Source organism: Dendrobates tinctorius, unplaced genomic scaffold (assembly GCF_039654945.1).
Source record: "Dendrobates tinctorius isolate UK_male_01 unplaced genomic scaffold, ASM3965494v1 ptg000120l, whole genome shotgun sequence".
NCBI lineage: Eukaryota > Metazoa > Chordata > Amphibia > Anura > Dendrobatidae > Dendrobates > Dendrobates tinctorius.
Genome location: NW_027361788.1, coordinates 12892706 through 12912789, shown reverse-complemented (window position 1 = coordinate 12912789; position 20084 = coordinate 12892706). Strand labels below are relative to the sequence as shown.

Sequence of the window (20084 nt, the reverse complement as noted above, 5' to 3'; positions counted from 1 at the left end):
AATACAGAGAGCAAGTATGCTATAAAATGACGCACATTCCCTTGAGAAAAAGCCTAACCGCGAAACGCACGTCAGGGGTGCCACGGCCATCCAGGTACAGTATTTTCCTCAGCAGCAGTAACTCTTAACCCTTTCCCTCCCAACTTTGGTTCACTTTATGCTATATCACTTTGCGCAAACAGTTTGTGTACTTTTATGACTGCACTATGCTTTACTTTAGAGCATACTTGCTCACTGTATTATACTTTTGATCTGGCATATATATATTTTTGCTATTTGGATTTTTTATCCTTTTTGTTGCTGTACATTATTGAATTTATGGCATATAGTTTCCTTTTTCTTTTTGTATGATTTGAGCATCTAAACAAGCTTGATGCATTTTGGAAACAAGTCCTGTGAACCGATGAGGTTAAAATAGACTCTTTGGCCACAATGATCAAAGGTTTGTGTGGAGAAAAAAGGGCACAGAATTTCAGGAAAGAACATCTCGCCAACCATCAAGCATGGGGGTGGATCTATCATGCTTTAAGGTTGTGTTGCAGCCAATAGCACAATAAACATTTCAAGGGTAGAGGGAAAAATTGTTTCAATAAATTTTCAACAAATTCTTGATGCAAACATAACACCACCTGCAAAAAAACAAGTTGAAAAGAGGATGGCTTCTACAAATGGATAATGATCCTAAACACCCCACAATACACAATATACAACCACAAAAGGAGCAAGGTGAAGTTTTTACAATGGCCCTCACAGTCTGCTATTCTGAACGTTATTGAAAATCTGAAGCTAGACCTCAAAATAGCAGAGCATGCAAGATAGCTCAGGAATCTCACAGAACTGGAGGAATTTTCCAAGGAAGAATGGATGAAAATCTCTCAAACAAGAAGTGAAAAACTCTTGGCTGGCTACAAAAATAATTTACAAGCCGTGATACTTGTAAAAGGGGATGCTACTAGGTACTAACCATACAGGGTGCCCAAACTTTTGCAATTGCTCATTTTTGTAAATTTTAAAATGGAAAAGAAAATAAAAAAAAAATAAATTATATTATAATATATATATATATATATATATATATATATATATATATATATATATATATATATATATATATATATATATATATATATATATATATATATATAGCCTAAACTACCGAGGAAATGTACCATGTTTAACTTTAGGCCTTTTAGAGATCATTTCATCTTCAACTTGCTTAACTGTTGACAATAAAAGTAATTTTGGCCAGGGGGTCCCAAAACTTTTACATGCCACTGTATAAAAGCACAGTACGTAGCCTCTGCTGAAGAACCTACCGAAGAAGCGAGATGGGCCATGAGGCAGGCGGTGAAGGTAGTAGGGGAGTGAGGAGGCACTGGCGTAGCGTGGGGGGGGCGAGGGGGGCGGTCCGCCCCAGGCGGCATGTGTGTGGGGGCGGCGCGGCAGCAGCAATTCCACCCTGCAGTGCAGTGCAGCGGCGGGCAGGGAGCGATGCGATCACGGCAGCTCCGCTGCCTGCAAGAGTGAATAGCAGGAGCGGAGCGGCAAGGGTCCGTCCTGCTTCCTGCCCGGAGGCCGCGCTTCCTGTTTCACACAGAGGAGCGCCGCTGAATGACGTCATCATTCAGCGGCCGCTGCTGTGTGAGGGAGGAAGCGCGGGCGATGCTGCGGACAGGTGAGAGGAGAGAGGTGGTGTCGTGTCTTGTGTGTATGTATGTATGTATGTATGTATGTATGTATGTATGTATGTATGTATGTATGTATGTATGTATGTATGTATGTATGTATGTATGTATGTGTGTATGTGTGTGTGTGTGTGTGTGTGTGTCTGTGTGTATGATGGAGCAGGCAATGATGGGAGTGATGGTCTAGAAGGCAATGATGGGGTGATGGAGCAGACAATGATGGGGTGATGGAGCAGGCAATGATGGGGTGATGGAGCAGGCAATGATGGGGTGATGGAGCAGGCAATGATGGGGTGATGGAGCAGGCAATGATGGGGTGATGGAGCAGGCAATGATGGAGCAGGCAATGATAGGGTGATGGAGCAGGCAATGATGGGGTGATGGAGCAGGCAATGATGGAGCAGGCAATGATGGGGTGATGGAGCAGGCAATGATGGAGCAGGCAGTGATGGAGCAGGCAATGAGGGGAGTGATGGAGCAGGCAATTATGGGGTGATGGAGCAGGCAATTATGGGGTGATGGAGCAGGCAATTATGGGGTGATGGAGCAGACAATGGGGTGATGGAGCAGGCAATGATGGGGGTGATGGAGCAGGCAATGAGGGGAGTGATGGGGGTGATGGAGCAGGCAGTGATGGGGTGATGGAGAAGGCAGTGATAGGGTGATGGAGCAGGCAATGATGGGGTGATGAAGCAGGCAATGAGGGGAGTGATGGGGGTGATGGAGCAGGCAATGATGGGGGTGATGGAGCAGGCAATGATGGGGTGATGGAGCAGGCAATGAGGGGAGTGATGGGGGTGATGGAGCAGGCAGTGATGGGATGATGGAGAAGGCAGTGATGGGGGTGATGGAGCAGGCAATGATGGGGGTGATGGAGCAGGCAATGATGGGTGATGGAGCAGGCAATGAGGGGAGTGATGGGGGTGATGGAGCAGGCAGTGATGGGGTGATGGAGAAGGCAGTGATAGGGTGATGGAGCAGGCAATGATGGGGGTGATGGAGCAGGCAATGATGGGGGTGATGGAGCAGGCAATGATGGGGGTGATGGAGCAGACAATTATGGGAGTGATGGAGCAGGCAGTGATGGGGTGATGGAGCAGACAATGATGGGAGTGATGGGGTGATGGAGCAGGCAGTGATGGGGTGATGGAGAAGGCAGTGATGGGGTGATGGAGCAGGCAATGATGGGGGTGATGGAGCAGGCAATGATGGGGGTGATGGAGCAGGCAATGATGGGGGTGATGGAGCAGGCAATGATGGGGGTGATGGAGCAGGCAATGATGGGGGTGATGGAGCAGGCAATGATGGGGGTGATGGAGCAGGCAATGATGGGGGTGATGGAGCAGGCAATGATGGGAGTGATGGGGAGAAGGCACAGTGATGGGGTGATGGTCGAGAGGGCAATGATGGGGTGGTGGGTGAGAATGCAATGATGGTGGTGGTGGAAAGGGCAATAAATGGGGGTGGTGGAGGAGGAGGAAATGATGGAGGTGGTGGAATGGGCAATGATGGGAGTGGTGGGGGAGAAAGCAAAGATAGTGGTGGAGAAGAAAATGATGGAGGTGGGGGAGAGGACAATAATGGGATGCGAGGGGAGGAGGACAATGAGGGGTGTGGGGGATTGGGATGGGAGGAAGGGGGACTTATAATGGCCTTAGGAACAGGGGGAGGTGGAGGAAGACATTATCGTTTATTATGTCTAACACAGTCCCTTAGTATATAGTGTACTCACTAATTCTGTATAACACCATCCTTAGTTACATAGTTTCCTCTTTTATTATGTATAACACCGCCCCTTATTACCTACCATCCTCTCTAGTTATATATGGTGCCGTCCCTTATTATATAGCTTCCTCTGCTGTTATGTATAGTGCTGTCTCTTACATAGTGTATTTTTGTTATTTTTGTTATTCACAGCGCCCTCTTTTATTACATGGTCCCCTCTCTTGTTAGATATAAATTGACTGCTGATCGAGGAGCCGGTGACCAGACGACCAGTCCATCAGCTCCTCCATTAGAAAGGAAGCTTTCCCATGCTCCATCAGCCATCATTGCATTATACAGCTAACAAGACAGGACGGTATGTAATAAAAAACAGGGCTCTATATAATCCAATATGTAAGGGACAGAACTGTACATAACAAGAGAAGGCACTGTGTATGGGACAGCAATATACATAATAAAGGAGACTATGTAATATATACCTGTATGTGTGTGTGTGGCTATATAATATCAATAATCTATCTATCTATCTATATATATATATATATATATATATATATATATATATATATATATATATATATACACACACACACACACACACGTAGCTTTGACGCCATAAAAGGAGGGGGGCCCGGACACATTTCTTGCACAGGGACCCCAAGCTGTCAGTGTCCGCCCCCTGTCCACCAAAATAATTTGTACTTTCTGGTTTTTTTTCTGTCACATTATTAAAAATTATTATTAAAAAAAGCCATTAGGTCTTCATCCAGCATCATCAAGCTAATACATACATATATATAGAGAACTGCAAGAAGTTGAAAGTCTAGAAATGTAGAAATAATAGCAGAGTTAGTAGCAGACTAAAAATTAGATCTTTGAGTGTAGTGTGGGCTCTTCGGATGCTTCCGAATTATCAACGACCAAAGGGGCGGCAAATTTTTCGACCGCCCCGGGCGCCACAAACAGTTGCTACGCCACTGCGAGGAGGTGAAAAAGAATAAGGAGAGTACCAATAGCTTAGATCACTATAAGCCTGGTAGGGAGAGGATGAAGGAACCCGCCCAGTAGCAACCTGAGGGTCTGGGGGGTGAGGCCACCTGCATCTGCTGATAGAGTTGAAGGTAATAATGGAGGAGGGAGCATCAGCTGAGGTTTCCTCCCCCATCATACTTCCTCGGAGTCTGATATCTCAGCGCCATGATGTCACTACATGGCGTCCTCTATGCAGAGATGTGCGACGCTTCAGAAGACAAGCTGCGGAGACCGGAGCATTGGAGGAACAAGGAGAAGAGGTATTGGTTTTTTATAATTTTTTTAGAACATTGAGATGACCATAAAACTGTATTTAAGACTATGGGGTGCCTTATACTGCCCAGGCTATGGGATGCATTATGCTGTTCGGACTATGGAGTGCATTATGCTGTACGGACTATGGAGTGCAATATTTTGAGGACTATGTGGGAGCCTTTAAACTGTATGCAAGCAATTATACAGTGTGAAGGTTTGTGTGTGGTTCATTAAACAGTGCGGAGATATGTGGGGCCATTATATTGTATTTAGGCCCATTATACTGCATGGAGGGCTGTGGGGGGGTCACAGTTGGGGCTTCATTCGGTATTGGGGTCGCTATTCTTTTCCAGGGGAGTTGAGGTGTTGGGGTACAGTAGGGTCATCATACCGTGTGTGTGGAGGTTACGTTGGAGGAATTCACTGTGGGGTTATCTTACAGTGTTTGTGGGACACTTTTGTTGACATCATACTTTAGGAGTGCAATGAAAAGGGAATCTAGGGCTTCAGTAGGAGGAAAATTAGAGGGCAAACACTACCACATAGTAGGTGCAGTAACAGGGACACATGAGACTGCAGTGGCTCAGTATTAGGGTATCAGCAGGATGAGGAGTTTGTGCAGGTTACGAATAGATGGAGATGGTGCTGGGAATGTGAGAAGTCAGATGTGTATTTGTTGTAATCTCTGCAGACGAATCCTGGCTGGAGAAGTTGTCACGTCAGTCTGGGGCAGATGGAAAAAAACAGGAAAAGTGAACGGCTTCACCAGAAAGCGCGTCAGCTGTAAGTCACCAGCTATAACTGTACTATAAGCCCTTACATGTTTTGCAGGACTAGTACCTACTACTATATGGTCATCATATGTCAGTAATATCAGTGTTGGTCTTTGTATAGAGATTATTTGGTTAGAAACAGCACAGTCATCTGCTGAGGTTCTCCTAGATCCACTATTAGGGTGCGCAACCATAGTTGTAATCAGGGTTATCGGGTTAGGGGCGCACTCACAATTTTTGCACTCTTCCCCCTGAACCAAACCCCTAGCTACGCCTCTGAGCCCTCGCAAATGTCATGGAGGGGTCCTGCCTATTAAACATGCATTTTTATATGAAGACCACACAATTAGTTTGAAAAAAAAAAATAAAACCTAAAAAATTCTAGTAATAACATCACACAAACCACAGCAGGCAGGTAACAAAGCGGCCTGTTGTGAACACTTTTGACCTGGCTTCTGAGTTTGGGCTCCCTATGGTGGTTGCTGCTGGTAATGGAGCTGGTCTGGCTGACAGAAGTCAATCACTTGAGCAGGATGATTGGAGGTCATTTGTTATAGACAGGAGTGATTTAAGTGAGCAACCTCCCCTCAGCTCTTGCCGGTGACTTGATTTTCTTCCTGAGCTTTTTGGAAGCCTGCTTGCCTCCTGCTTTGTCCTGCATCTTTCAGATGTTATTTGTCTGTTTGAATCTTTTTGCATTTGATCCATTTTTTGCTTCTCTCTGATTTCTGCCTTGCTGGTGTGAGTCCAGCCTGGTTCCCTGCTGGGACCTGTGCTGGACTCTGTTTCATTTGCCTCAGCTTATGTCAGTCTTTGCAGTATTTCTAGTCCCCTGTTATGTCAGTATCTTTTGTTTGCGTCCGGTTATACCAGAGTTCTGATTTAGTGGGGGAGAGGTTGTGTGGCCTCAGTATTTTTGCATATCAGACGTGGAGTTTTTCTTAGGGTTTTTTCGTGATTGCAGACAGTATCCTTTCCTGTCCTATTCTATCTAGACAGTTTGGGCCCCATCATTTTCTTACTCTATTTCCTGCCTGTGTTTGTGTCTCATCAGCAATATATGTTCGGTGGCTATCTATTCCTTTGGGGTTCTACTCCGGGGCAGTTTAGCTTTCCCCTCTCTCTCTTTAGGCTTAGTTAATTCTGTGGCTGTGCCAAGGAATCTAGGGCATCGTAGGTACGTCCCACGGATAATTCTAGTTGTGTTGTCAGTTTAGGGGTCTGCAATCCGCTAAGTTACCAACCTCTCTGGTTATCTGGTTGCCTCGCCTATTCCCCTGTCATCCTCCTCGGTTACCTAATCATAACAGCGGCCCTAAACCTTCATAGTAAGCAGAAACAAGACATTGGTGGCCTGTACTTACCTGATATGGCATACAGGTTAGACTGCTGATTTTCAAAGTCTGGTCGGGTATTATTTCTACCTCGGAATGTGGCAGGAAGAGTCAGGGATATATGTCTGAAAACAGAAGCAAATAGTGTGATCGATACAAACGCTAGTAAAGTACGACAATGCAGTCCATGAAATATAGATATTCAACAGGAAACACCAGTGCAACCCACTAAGAAACACAAATCCCAACTCCAAGGGGATAAAAAACAAAGCTTTACACTGATCACCGCCTTCTCCAGTTTCCAGCTCAGCTCCGGTTCTCTTCTGGGTCACGCGACTCGCCAGATCATACTGCGCTCTGCGTTAGCAGGATGTGGCCCTTACAACGTAGGTATATGGAGCATTAGATAGATGCTTATTGTGAAAGAGACTTCCGGCTCACACATAGATCTGGAGAGTCAGAAAAGAAGTCAAGCGAGTGAGAAGAGTAGAGCATCGGAGCCAAGCTGGAAACGGGAAAAGACAGCGATTGGTGAGAATATTACCTCAATTACACACAGATTTGCACAGGTTTAGGCAATAAAACATTTGGTGGAGAGCTTATTAAACTCTGCCTATATGCAGAAAATTAAAAAAACACTAACATCGCACCGTCTGTAATAAAGAGGAATGAAGTATTCCACTAAGTGTACAAAGAAGAAGCTTGCCGGATGAGAAGCAGTTTTCTCCATCCTACACTTCCGCGTACGGAGCCCGAGCATATGGCAAATCAAATACCAGTATAAAGATTAGGTCCCCCCAGGAGATAATCTGGGACATGTCTCCATTCACATTACAGTCTTTACAATTAATCTTCATTTGGGGGAACAAAACTGACACAAACAACCGCTACACACTTGTAATTAGAAGAAACTCCATCACATTAGGTAAAGACTGACACAATTACAGGAAACTTAATGCAAACATGAAGATTCAGAAGAGTTGTTCCAGTGCACGGGGGATTTCACACCGTGGGCTGCTGGTGCCACCCTAATTTGAACAGACTGCTAAAACATCAGAGGATGGGTCCACATGAAAGAAATGGACACATGTGCCATTCCTCCATCAATCCTCGTACACAGCCAAATAACCGTTAGTCACGATAAAGCAGTGAATTCAACGTCCTGTCGCGACAAGGTCCTCGGTTTTCCTCTGGGAGGCTTTTTTTCTCTTAAAAATATTTTATATTCTACTAAAACAGACATGTTTAGAAAGGCAGCTGGTGCTCTTTAAAAACCATTTACTTGACCCTTGAATGTTAAAGGGGTTTCACACTTTCAGAAAAATGGACCCCACTTTCAGAAAAGTGGACCCCAAAAGTTGTCAGGCATTTATAAAACAAAGCAAGATGGTACTCTCACTCATATGCTCCAGCGCTGGCGCTCCACCACTACACCGGTCTGTTTTGGCTGCAGCGCTAGCATCACATGGACAGAGTGGCAGCCAATCAGGAAGCTCCGCAGCCCCGAGTTTCTTGTGCCGTCAACTCGGGCAGAGCTGTAGTGCGCATTTATTGCAAGAGTTGCAAGCAATGACAGTGGGACTTGCAGAAGCATTGCGGGACCCAGGGATAGTGAGGTTTTTTTTTTTGTTTTTTTTATATTAAATCTGCGCACCTACGGGGGTGATTTCTTCTCTTTATACCTTTCTATTGAATTCTAAAATCGCTTCCACTCAGTTCGCTGTAGAAAGTAAGTGGCGCCATTTGATACCGTCTATCACTGATGAACAATGGAATGACGCCCTGGAGGCACACACGATGGTATCATCAGCTGCAAACAACAAGTTAATCCAATTGTATAGCCTTCACCAGTCTTATTTGTCCCCATACAGACTTCATAAATTTGGCAGAAGGGCAACGGATGAATGCCATAGATATGGGGAATCAGGGACAGATTTTTGGCACCTTATCTGGAGCTGTGGTAGTATACGAGGGTATTGGAGTGCTGTCATATATACATTGGAATGAATATTGGGAATACTGATTGAATGCACTCCTGAGCTGTGTCTCCTAGGTGTTGTGGATGAAGAGATGTGGGTTCATTATGATAGAATATTTCTTCGAGAGGCTCTATTTAAGGCTAGGAAGGCAGTGGTGTTGAGATGGATGGGAGGGAAATCCCCTTCAATTAATCAATGGAAGAAATTGGTAAATGATATAATATCTTACGAGAACATACTGTATAAAAACAGAAAATGTCCCCAGAAGTTCCTTAAGATTTGGGAAAGGTGGTGCGATTCCCCTTTGACACACTTGGCTCCTAATGCTATGGTTTCTTCAATTTCAAGATATAATCCCTGATGTATATCACTTCTAGACCATGCAAGTTTTGATCTGTGTGAATTTTGGAAGGTGTATCTTTTATACTCTGACCTGATAAGAGCTCACGGATCCTTAAATTGACCCTGTAAACTAGAAGATGCAACGAATGGAATAATGTATTGTGTAGAATACTATGTTATGATTGTTTCTTATTACTGGAAATGTGATATCATGGTTATGTCACTATGAATAACTGACTTTATATTGTAATGTTCTATGTTTGATATACTATATTGTGGAATCTTTCACTAAAAAGAGTTTAAACAATCTGCGCTAGGGAACGAGAAGGACTTTAAAAGTACACCATGTTAAATATCCTCTGAATTAAAGAGTTTAGTGAAACTGCTTGTATGCATATAAAATCATATTTGATACAGAAAGGTACAAGAAAATACAAAACATACAATACAAAAGACAATAGACAAAAGACAATACAAAAGAAAATAAAAACTTGGCAGGGAAAAAAAATAAATAAAAACAATGTCCAGGCATGAATAATGCATCCCCTGATTAGTTAGTAGCAGAAAGGACAAAGATCGATTAACCCATGATTGATAAGAAATGTGAGAACTGACAAGGAAGCAGCACTGGAGTCTCGTGATTTTCATGCCTAAAAATGCCAATTTAATTCCCCTTTCCTTACTCACAATGGCAAAAAGAAGCGAGGCACCTGAGAAGACCACAAATGCTTCGACCAACAAGAAACATAGACATAGGCTATGTTCACATGTTGCCTTTTGCTGCCATTTTAATGCAAATTTTAACCTGCCTTTTACAGTACCAGCAAGAGCTAAGACTTCAGAAATCTCATGCACACACAATGTTTTTTTTTTCCTGACATTTGGAAAACTGCTGTGTTTTTTTAAAACTGCAGCATGTCACTCACTTTCAGGGTGTGTTCACACGTAAGCGTTTTTTTCGTGTTTAAGCTTTTTTACTGGCAAAACGCTTAAACGCTTACAAGAAGCATCCCATTCATTTTAATTTATTCTGCACTTTCATCACGGTAAAAAAAGCAGCATGCTCATTAATTTCGCAGAAATATCCGCATTTCTAACTATATTCTATGACACTGGGGATGCTCCAGAAAAAAAACGCATAAAACAAGTGCAAAAAACGCGCAGAAAACACGCGGTAAAAGACGCGAGTTTCCTGGGAAGTAGTCCGGTTTTTAGTCAGGAATTTTCTGCATACGTGGGTACCTAGCCTCAGTGTTTTTGCAGCATTTTCTAGAGAGCAATGAGTAAGGCTAGTTTCACATTAGCGTTTACGGCCGCAGCGTCGGGCTGCGCACGGCCGCCGCTAAGCCCCGCCCCCTGCTGCGCCTCCGCCGGTAACTCCGCCTACGGACGCATGACGCTGCATGTGTCCCCTATCTTTAGCACTGGGGACGCAGGCCGTGCGCAGTATGCGTTTGGCGGCGTATGCGTCCTTTTGACGCTGCGCCGAGCGCACCAAATTGCGACCTGTTGCGTTTGGCGCTGGTCGGCGCAGCGTCAAAAGGACGCATGCGCCGCCAAACGCATACTGCGCACGGCCTACGTCCCCAGTGCTAAAGATAGGGGACGCAGGACGCATGCAGCGTCTTGCGTTCGTAGTCGGAGCTACCGGCGGAGGCGCGGCAGGGGGCGGGGCTTAGCGGCGGCCATGCGCAGCCCGACGCTGCGGCCGTAAACACTAATGTGAAACTAGCCTAAGTGCAAAAATGCAGCAAAAAACGCAGATATCACATTTTGCAGGTTTTTTTATTTTTTTTTTACTAAAAACAAAGAACAGCAGTATGTGAAACATTTATTTTTGTGAGATTTTGTTATTTTTGTGACATTAAGTTTAAAAACCATAATGTCTTGGTATCCTCACCCCAGAATAGCACTTGGGATTAGTACAGTTTAATTAAATTAGTGATGTGCTAAAGTAAAAACATTGGCTGACCAAGGTGTGAGATTGAACAATGCCTGGCCCACTCAATTTGCAGACAACTGTATCTAAATAAACAGTGTCTCCTAATGGAAACATTAGGAGAGTGCCCAACGAGACTGCGGGAATCATTTAGAAAGGTGCACAATGAAATATCAGAACTTTACCCCCTTCATTTTCAAGGTTGGTGAGGGTCTCAGACAGCTAGTGATAAACCATAACATAATAATACAGGAGAACCCTTTTAAGAAGCATTACTCCAGAGACAAGAATCCTATACTAATGGGATTCTCTTTATGTTGCTGGAAAGCTAGTAATATAGATCTCCATTTCAGAATTCATATACCCACAAGCCCTCACTGCGGCATATCAGTAAATATTCTCCACTGTTCAAACATGATAAGTGGCACCGAGCATTTGTCTCACATGCAGCTCATAAAATCATGATAACTTTGGGAGAGACATAAACATCTTGTCAGAGGAGCCGGCCGCTCATTACAGACACGCCAGGCTATGTCATACATCTACAGACAGACAGGTTTTACCGTACGCCATTAATTGAACTTTCAATTATTCCGCAGAACACGGTGTGTTTTAACTCAACCAGATTACAATACATTTTATTCTGACGCTTGTTTTATTTGCCGAGTAAAACAAAACTGATTCAATTTCCCTGCAAGGCCATAAACTGCGGAGAGACATGAAGCCCAAGATGAATCAGGTTATTTGAGAAGAAAAGAGATGCCAATTGAATCCTGCAGAGAATAGTGTGTCTCACTTCCAGGCTATGAGCTGCCATTAACTGATCAGTGATGAATAATGAGTCTTTTTATACACGGTTAAACTGTAGGAGCATTACCGGTAAAAGATGACACCATACAAAGACAGCGATGAGATGGCGTAATACTCATCAAAAATAGTAGTCATTCATGGTTGTGTTTTGGCAGGCATGGGGCATTGAGAACATATGTTACAACTGGTATTTTACACCACCGGTTATATGAGAAGTTATTTGGTCTTAATGGTAACTATGATCAGCAACTAAACTTTTGTGTTGTTTCCATACAGATGGTCCATGGAGTCTCCAGTGGTATACATACTACACTTGTGGGTAGGACTCAAGAATAGAGATGAGCGAAGCGAATTTGTTCTGTTTTGTCCCTGAATCTGACTTTGACATATTCAAGCCATATTTCAACACTATTCGTGCCAAATGTATGTTTAATGATCGTAATTCGGTAATTTCTACTCCCGTTGACTCTAATGATGTTCGGCTGTGTTCGACGAATATTGAAAAAACAATATTCGATGCCGATCGTATTCGGAACCAAATCCGAACAAATTCATTCATCTCTACTCAAGAACAATTACTTGTCAACTCTTCAAGAACATTCAGAAGGTTCCCAGAAAGGGGACTATCCTACTGGGTTCCCAGAAGAGTTGGCAACTCTTTCAGGTGCCACAAAAGCCTCCTTGAGACCCACACTTCCAAAAGCTTTCTAGTCTTGAATAAGGAACCCTGACTTTCAGGCAGAAAATAAGATAAAATGAAGGTTGGAAACTTTAAAAAAAAAACAAAAAAAAAAAAAAAAAAAAAAAAAAAAACACAACAACTGTGATTATGGTTACATTCTTTACATAAAATGACATCAAATTCCCAACTATAACAGTTGGCATGCATGGCTTATACTAGAAATCATAACTAAAAGATAATGAGCAACAGATTAAAACATTCAAATGGGCTCCCAACATGGTAATCAGCAACTCAAGACAGAAAAGTTTAGCATTTGATTCTCTCTCCACCCGCTTTGTTTAAAGGGAATCTGTCACCCAAATTTAGTGATGTCATGTAAAGATATCACTAAATTGTGCGTCCCATAAGGATTCTAGTAGGGCTTTTGACTCCCCCCGACCCCGCACCTTTGAGGCATAAATACCTCACATGCAGGACACACTTTCGGGGCATAGACCGCGCTGGAAAATACCGGCGCTTGCGCAGTAGCGATTTTATGCTTCGCCCACAGTTGGGCAAAGCATACTGCGCAGGCGCCGGTGGCCTTTACATTGCGCAAGCGCGGAAACCAACGGCGTCTGTGGTATTCACAGATGAAGATTACGTGAAGCAAGCCGAGGAGGTGGTGGGGAGAAGACCACTAAGCCACGCCCATCGGACCTGACCGCGGCGATTTGCATGCATCCCCAACAAGCTAAAAAGGTATTTATGCCTCAAAGGTGCGAGGCCGGGGGGAGTCAAAAGCCCTACTAGAATCCTTATAGGACGCACAATTTAGTGATATCTTTACATGATATCACTAAATATGGGTGACAGATTCCTATTAAATCATCTACCCCTTGTTTGCTAACAATGCCATATGTTATGAACAGGTAACTGAGGAGGATGGCAGGAATAGGCTAGGCCACCAGGAAACCAGAAAGGTTGGTCAGTTAGCAAATTGCAGACCCCTAATCCTAACACAACTAACAGTAGCCGTGGAGCGTACCTACGATGCCCTAGACGCCTCAACACAGCTGGAGAAATAACTAGGCCTAAAGCAAGAAAGGTGAAATCTAAACTGCCCCAGAGTAGAACCCCAAAGAAATAGATAGCCCCCAAACATATATTGTCGGTGAGACCAGATGAGGGACAAACACAGGCAGAAAATAGACTGAGCAAATGATGGGGCCCAAACTGTCTAGATAGGATAGGAAAGGAAAGACACTGTCTGCAATCACGCAAAAACCCTAAAAAATCCAACACGTCTGATATACAAAAAACACTTAGGTCTCATGACCTCTCCGCCAATATATCAGCATTCTGGTGTAAACTGGCAGCAAAGCAAAAGAGAGACTAATTTAACAGGGGACTGAAGAAACTGACACAAGCTGTAACAAATGGAGCGGGGTCCAGCACAGCCCCAGCAGGGAGCACACTGAACCTGCACAGCAAAGCAGAAAGAGGCAAAACCAGATCAGAAGCAAAAGGATTAGCAAATGAACAACTTAGCAGAAAAATGCAGGATCAGGCAGGAGACAGCAGACCTCAGGTTGCACAGGAAGAACTAATCACAAGCAACAATTAAGGGAAGCCTGCTCACTTAAATACTCCCAATCAGTAACCCCAGATTTCCAATCATCATCATCATCAGGTGGCAGACCTCTGTCAATCCGGCCAGCTCCACTACCCACAGTAAGCACCAGAGGGAGCCCCGACTCAGAAGTAAGAGAATTCACATCAGCCGTACCTCTAGATAGTTGAGCCCTAAGATCATATGACCCCATGGTCTACTTCTTTGGTATCTAGGACCTAGGAAGTGTGCAAATTATTTGTCCAGAGCTGTGCTGTAAGCCACTTTCATACGTCCGACAATTACAGTCCAAGCACAGACTGATACATCAGGACTGGCTGTAGATCTCCTGTCCCATAATCAATAAACTTGTATATGCCTATGAAGCTGTTGAGTTTGGGCCAAGAGATCAGTGGCTGTTCTGTACAATAACAATGGACGCTAAAAATCAGAAGGTTATATGAACTGATCGAAATGTGTGCAAGCGTTTCCCCAACTAGGGCTCACCAGAACCTCTTCTGGATTCCCCAAAACGGCAAGCGTAGTACCCACTTACCAATATGTCACAGAGGGCACTGGATATTTGTAAAGGTTACCTAAGAGGGTGGAATATTTCAATCTATTTCTGCAAATAATCTGGAGTTTTCAAGGATGTTATCAAGACCATGGATGGCAAGAAGAAAAAAAAAAAAAAAAAAAACAATTTTGGAATGAATCAAGCCAGACATGTCACTGGAAGCAAGGATCATAAAGCTACAACTTGTCTACTTGACACATCATACGAAGAGAACAATCACTGGAGAAGGACATCATGGTTGGAAGAAGAGATGGAACAAGATCAGGAAGACCAGCAACCCAATGACTTGTTGATATCAAGATAACAGAGAAGACGACCCTGGTACACCTACCTAGGTATGCATAAAATCGATCTTAAAACAGATTGTTCACAAATCAAGTCACCATGGCTGGAGATCAAGCCAAATGCAGTTTAAAAAAAAAAAAAAAAAAAAAAAAAATGAATGTGCTGACCCATCAATTAAATTTATCAACCATCCTCAGTGTTGGATTAACAACGAACAATGGATGAACGGTGGATGAATAATGGGGCCAAAGCCCAGTTCTAGAGCCAGTTGAATTAACCAGTGGTTGTGAACACTCACTACCGCTCTATTTAATATCAACAAAATTGATGGAGATGGCCAAGTGCAACACTATATCTAACAGTTGCATACACATCCAGAGGAGGAGGAGAGCAAGTCCGTTAACACTGTTCCATCTTAACCTGCTCTAGACAGATACCAGTAAAGCAGAGCCCCAACTAACATATGCTGATTACCTATTCTGATAAGTAATACATGTTTTTGTGGGATTCTCTCAGGATCGATTTCAGCCAATGATTTTGACAATCGTCTGGTTGGCTTTCATTTAATTTTTAGTCATGAGGCATAGCTGATCTGGAAAGAGGTGATTACCTTGGGAGGTTTGGAGCAGATGCAGATGTGACCACAGCAGATGGGGATGAAGGCGTGGAAGGTTGTGGAGACTCTTGAGCACGTGGAACTCTTCCCATTCGATACCAGATGCCCATACTGTTCAACTCACTGTATAATAGATTAAAAGCAAATTAAAGTCAAGATGTTAGGCAGGCAAAGAGTTAACATACAAATATTTCAATTTTCCTCCCCCTCCCCCGAGTCTTCAGTGTTGTGCGCAATTATTCACCCCAATCCAAAACATCCGCTGTTATTGCATATTTGTCACAGTTGACTTGCCCTGATTGTCAAACAAATTCTGATTGTAGACAAAGGGACCCGAGTACACAGTCGTTCTGTAAAACCATTACTATGTTTAAGCCTTCAACGGGGGCCAGGCAGTGAGACGCTCGCGTGGGCCAAAAAAGCGAGACGCTCGCGAGAGCCAAGCAGCTGGATTAATTCCGGTAACTTCATCAAGACTAAGAGAGAGGAAGGCAATGTAATGTCTACTGGGAACTGCTGGGACCAGCGGGTATCCAACACCTGTCACATAATGAAAGGAGGTATCAAACATGGCATCAACTGCCCCTCTCACCTCTCGATTCAGAAATTATTAGAGTTATTAGAGAAGGATTGAAGGCACCTATACACAAACTAAAATCACCTGAACCTGACGATATTTTAGGGAATTGGCCAGCAGTCCAATATGTATGGCGGGCCTCAACCGTGTGTCTCTCATGCAAACAGAGCAGGTTTTTATTTACTGAAAGTAATTGATGTTTCTATTGACTACAAGCAGAGATCTTGGAAAAAAAAAAAAAAAAGTTGACGAATGAACACAAACTACATTTTGAAAAATGGCACTTCATTTACAATGAATGAGCTCGATTTGCTGTAATTGGTTTATGTGCCTCTTTTGGGTCTTAACTCCATAATGACACAGATAAGTTTCATTTTTGCTCTTTCATTCTTTTCTCACTTTGTTCAATGGACGTATGAGAACTTGCTTTGTTTTTTTAAATGGGATAAGTTGGGAGAGAGCGCGAGCAAGCGCAGGGGAGAGCGCAAGCGAGCGAACCTATGATATTCATCAAGAGCTCATACACTAAGAAATATTGCAGCGTGAAGGTGAACTGGAAAAAGGATGGTTTTCTTGAGGCAGGGCCACGGGATCAGACAGGGATGCAGCCTGAGCCCAACCCTTTTTAACATCTACATAAATGGACTAACTGCAGCTCTGGAATCCTACTCGCCTTAGGCCTCAGACTCGACGACAGAAAAGTCAAGTTCTTGCTTTACACAGATGACTTCCGCTACTCTCCTCAACCGTGAGAGGCCTCCAAGATAGCCTGGCTGCACTAGAAACATTCAGCGCCACATGGGGGCTGTCCATCAACCAAAAGAATAATGTTATGGGGTTTCAAAGAAGGAACCAAAACAAAACCTCCATTCCCTCTCTCACATTAAATGGTTCCACGCTGTAGAAGACCAGCAGCTATACCTGCCCCGGTCAGGAGCTAAGCCAAACCAGGAGACTCAAGCAAACAGCAGAGGCCCTGAAAAGAAAAGCATAAAGAACCCACTATGCCATCAGAAAACAACTGTACCACCTCAAACCACTAGTGAGAGTCTGGCTTAAGATACTTAACAGGGTCATCATCCCTATACTGCTGTACAGCAGTGAGGTATGGGGCCCAGCAACCTACCCAGAACAGACAAAGTGTGATCTCAGCCCAACCGAAGTCTTCCACTTGGAGTTCTGCAAATATCTCCTCCAGGTCCATCAAAGCACCTCAAAATATAGCCCATCGAGTAGAGCTGGGCCGATTTCCCATATGGCTCACTATACACAAAAGGGCACTATCACACCAGGTGCATGTACAGAGCAGCAACCCCAGCTTCTACCATCATAAAGCCCTGCTTAGCTGGAGCCCAGAGCAAGCCAGGAACCTCCGCAGCCTGTCCAGTCAGTCAGCAACACACCCTGACAAAAGCCCAAATAAAGGGGACCTCAGAGCACTGCAAGAAGCAATACATAAGAGATGGAAAAGTGAATTAGAGAACGCCCAGAAACTCACCATCTATCAATCACTGAGGAGGGACTACACTTTGGCCCCCTATTTGGAGAGGTTACACCACCCCAATAACAGGCAGACACTCAGTCTGTACAGATTGAGTGCCCACAGCCTAGAAGTGGAATCAGGGCAGCACTAACAGACATACAAGCAGCGGGAGAAAACAGACTGTGCCAGCACTGCTAGCAGGGGGCCCTGGAGGACGAGGCGCACTTCTTGCTGCACTGCACCATATACTCAGCAGAGAGGGCCTCTCACTTCCAGAGACTCTCCACTCACATCCTGGACTTTCCATCTATGGACGAGGAGAGGAAACTCCGAATCCTACTGGGGGAAGAGTAAACAACGGTGAAAGTGGCCTCCCAATATTTCACCAAATGTCATAATCTGAGAGGAACCAACATAGTAACATAGTTAGCAAGGCTGAAAAGAGACATTTGTCCATCCAATTCAGCCTATATTCAGTCAGAATAAATCCCCAGATCTACGTCCTTCTAAAGAACCTTATAACTGTAAGATAAAATATTGTTATGCTCCAGGAAGACATCCAGGTGTCTCTTGAACCCCTTGATTGAGTTTGCCATCACCACCTCCTCAGGCAAGGAATATCAGATTCTCACTGCCCTAACATTAAAGAATCCACTTTTATGCTGGTGGAAAAACCTTCACTCCTCCAGACGCATAGAATGTCCCCTTGTGACGTCACCTTCCTTGGTATAAACAGATTCTCATAGAGATATTTGTATTGTACCCTTATATACTTATACATGATTATTAGATCGCCCCTCAGTCGTCTATTTTCTAGAATAAACAATCCTAATTTTGCAAATCTCTCTGGGTATTGTAGTTCCCTCATCCCCTTTATTAATTTTGTTGCCCTCCTTTGGACTTGCTCTAGTTCCATTATATCCTTCCTGAGCACCGGTACCCAAAACTGTACACAGTACTCCATGTGTGGTCTAACCAGGGATTTGTACAGAGGCAGTATAATGCTCTCATTATGTGTATCCAGACCTCTTTTAATGCACCCCATGATCCTGTTTGCCTTGGCAGCCACTGCCTGGCACTTGCTGCTCCAGGTCAGCTTATCATTAACTAGGATCCCCAAGTCCTTCTCCATGTCAGATTGACCCAGTGGTTTCCCGTTCAGTGTGTAATGGTGATATTGATTCCTTCTTCCCATGTGTATAACATTACATTTATCATTGCTAAATCACATCTGCCACCTTTTGGCCCATGTTTACAACTTATCCAGATCCATCTGTAGCAGAATACTATCTTGTCTTGTATTGACTGCTTTACATAGTTTTGTGTCCTCCGCAAATACTGCTATTTTACTGTGTAAACCTTCTAACAGCGTTAATAATTATGTTGAAGAGAATAGGTCCCAACACCGACCCCTGCGGTGCCCCACTGGTCACAGCGACCCAGTTAGAGAATATACCATTTATAACCACCCTCTGCTTTCTATCACTAAGCCAGTTACTTACCCATTTACACACATTTCCCCCAGACACAGCATTCTCATTTTGTGTACCAACCTCTTGTGTGTTACGGTATCAAACGCTTTGGAAACATCAAGACATTCCATGTCCAGTGACTCACCTTGGTCAAGTCTGTAGCTTACTTCTTCATAAATACTGATTAGATTGGTCTGACAGGAGCGATTCCTCATAAACCCATGCTGATATGGAGTTAAACAGATATTCTCATCGAGATAATCCAGAATAACATCCCTCAGAAACCCTTCAAATATTTTACCAACAATAGAAGTTAGACTTACTGGCCTATAATTTCCAGGTTCACTTTTAGAGCCCGTTTTGAATATTGGTACCGCATTTGCTATGCGCCAGTCCTGTGGAACAGACCCCTTTGCTATAGAGTCCCTAAATATAAGAAATAACGGCTTGTCTATTACATTACTTAGTTCTCTTAGTACTCGAAGATGTATACCATCCGGACCCAGAGATTTATCTATTTTAATCTTATTTAGTCGATTTCGCACCTCTTCTTGCGTTAGATTTGTGACCCTTAATATAGGGTTTTCTTTGTCTCTCAGCATTTCACCTAGCATATAATAATAATAATCTTTATTTATATAGCACCAACATATTCCGCAGCGCTTTACAGTTTAACAGTTTCAAACACAGTCATAAATAACGTTAACAATAATACAATAATTAAAGCAAAATAAAACGACCCTGCTCATGAGAGCTTACAATGTACAATGAGGTGGGGGAGACACAAAGTACAAGTGTGTATTTACAATGATGGTCCAGCCATCTTGAGGGTGTGGGGGATAGATAGAGGTAGTGAATGGGCTACACACACTTACACATAAAATGACTTTGTTTAGGGAACGTGAAAGAATTTTATTTTCCACCGTG

The 20084-nt window shown here is 43.6% G+C and overlaps 1 protein-coding gene across 4 annotated transcripts in view; it reads right to left on the bottom strand.

Moving 5' to 3' along the window:
• MVB12B (multivesicular body subunit 12B) overlaps positions 1–20084 on the bottom strand; it is a 156898-nt gene that overhangs the window by 61447 nt on the left and 75367 nt on the right. For all 4 annotated transcript variants that reach the window (XM_073590757.1, XM_073590758.1, XM_073590759.1 and 1 more), the window contains 2 exons: positions 15620–15748; positions 6835–6929 (listed from right to left, as the gene is read on the bottom strand). In XM_073590757.1, coding sequence (XP_073446858.1) covers positions 6835–6929; positions 15620–15748 — 224 coding nt within the window. The remainder of the gene's footprint in view (positions 1–6834; positions 6930–15619; positions 15749–20084) is intronic.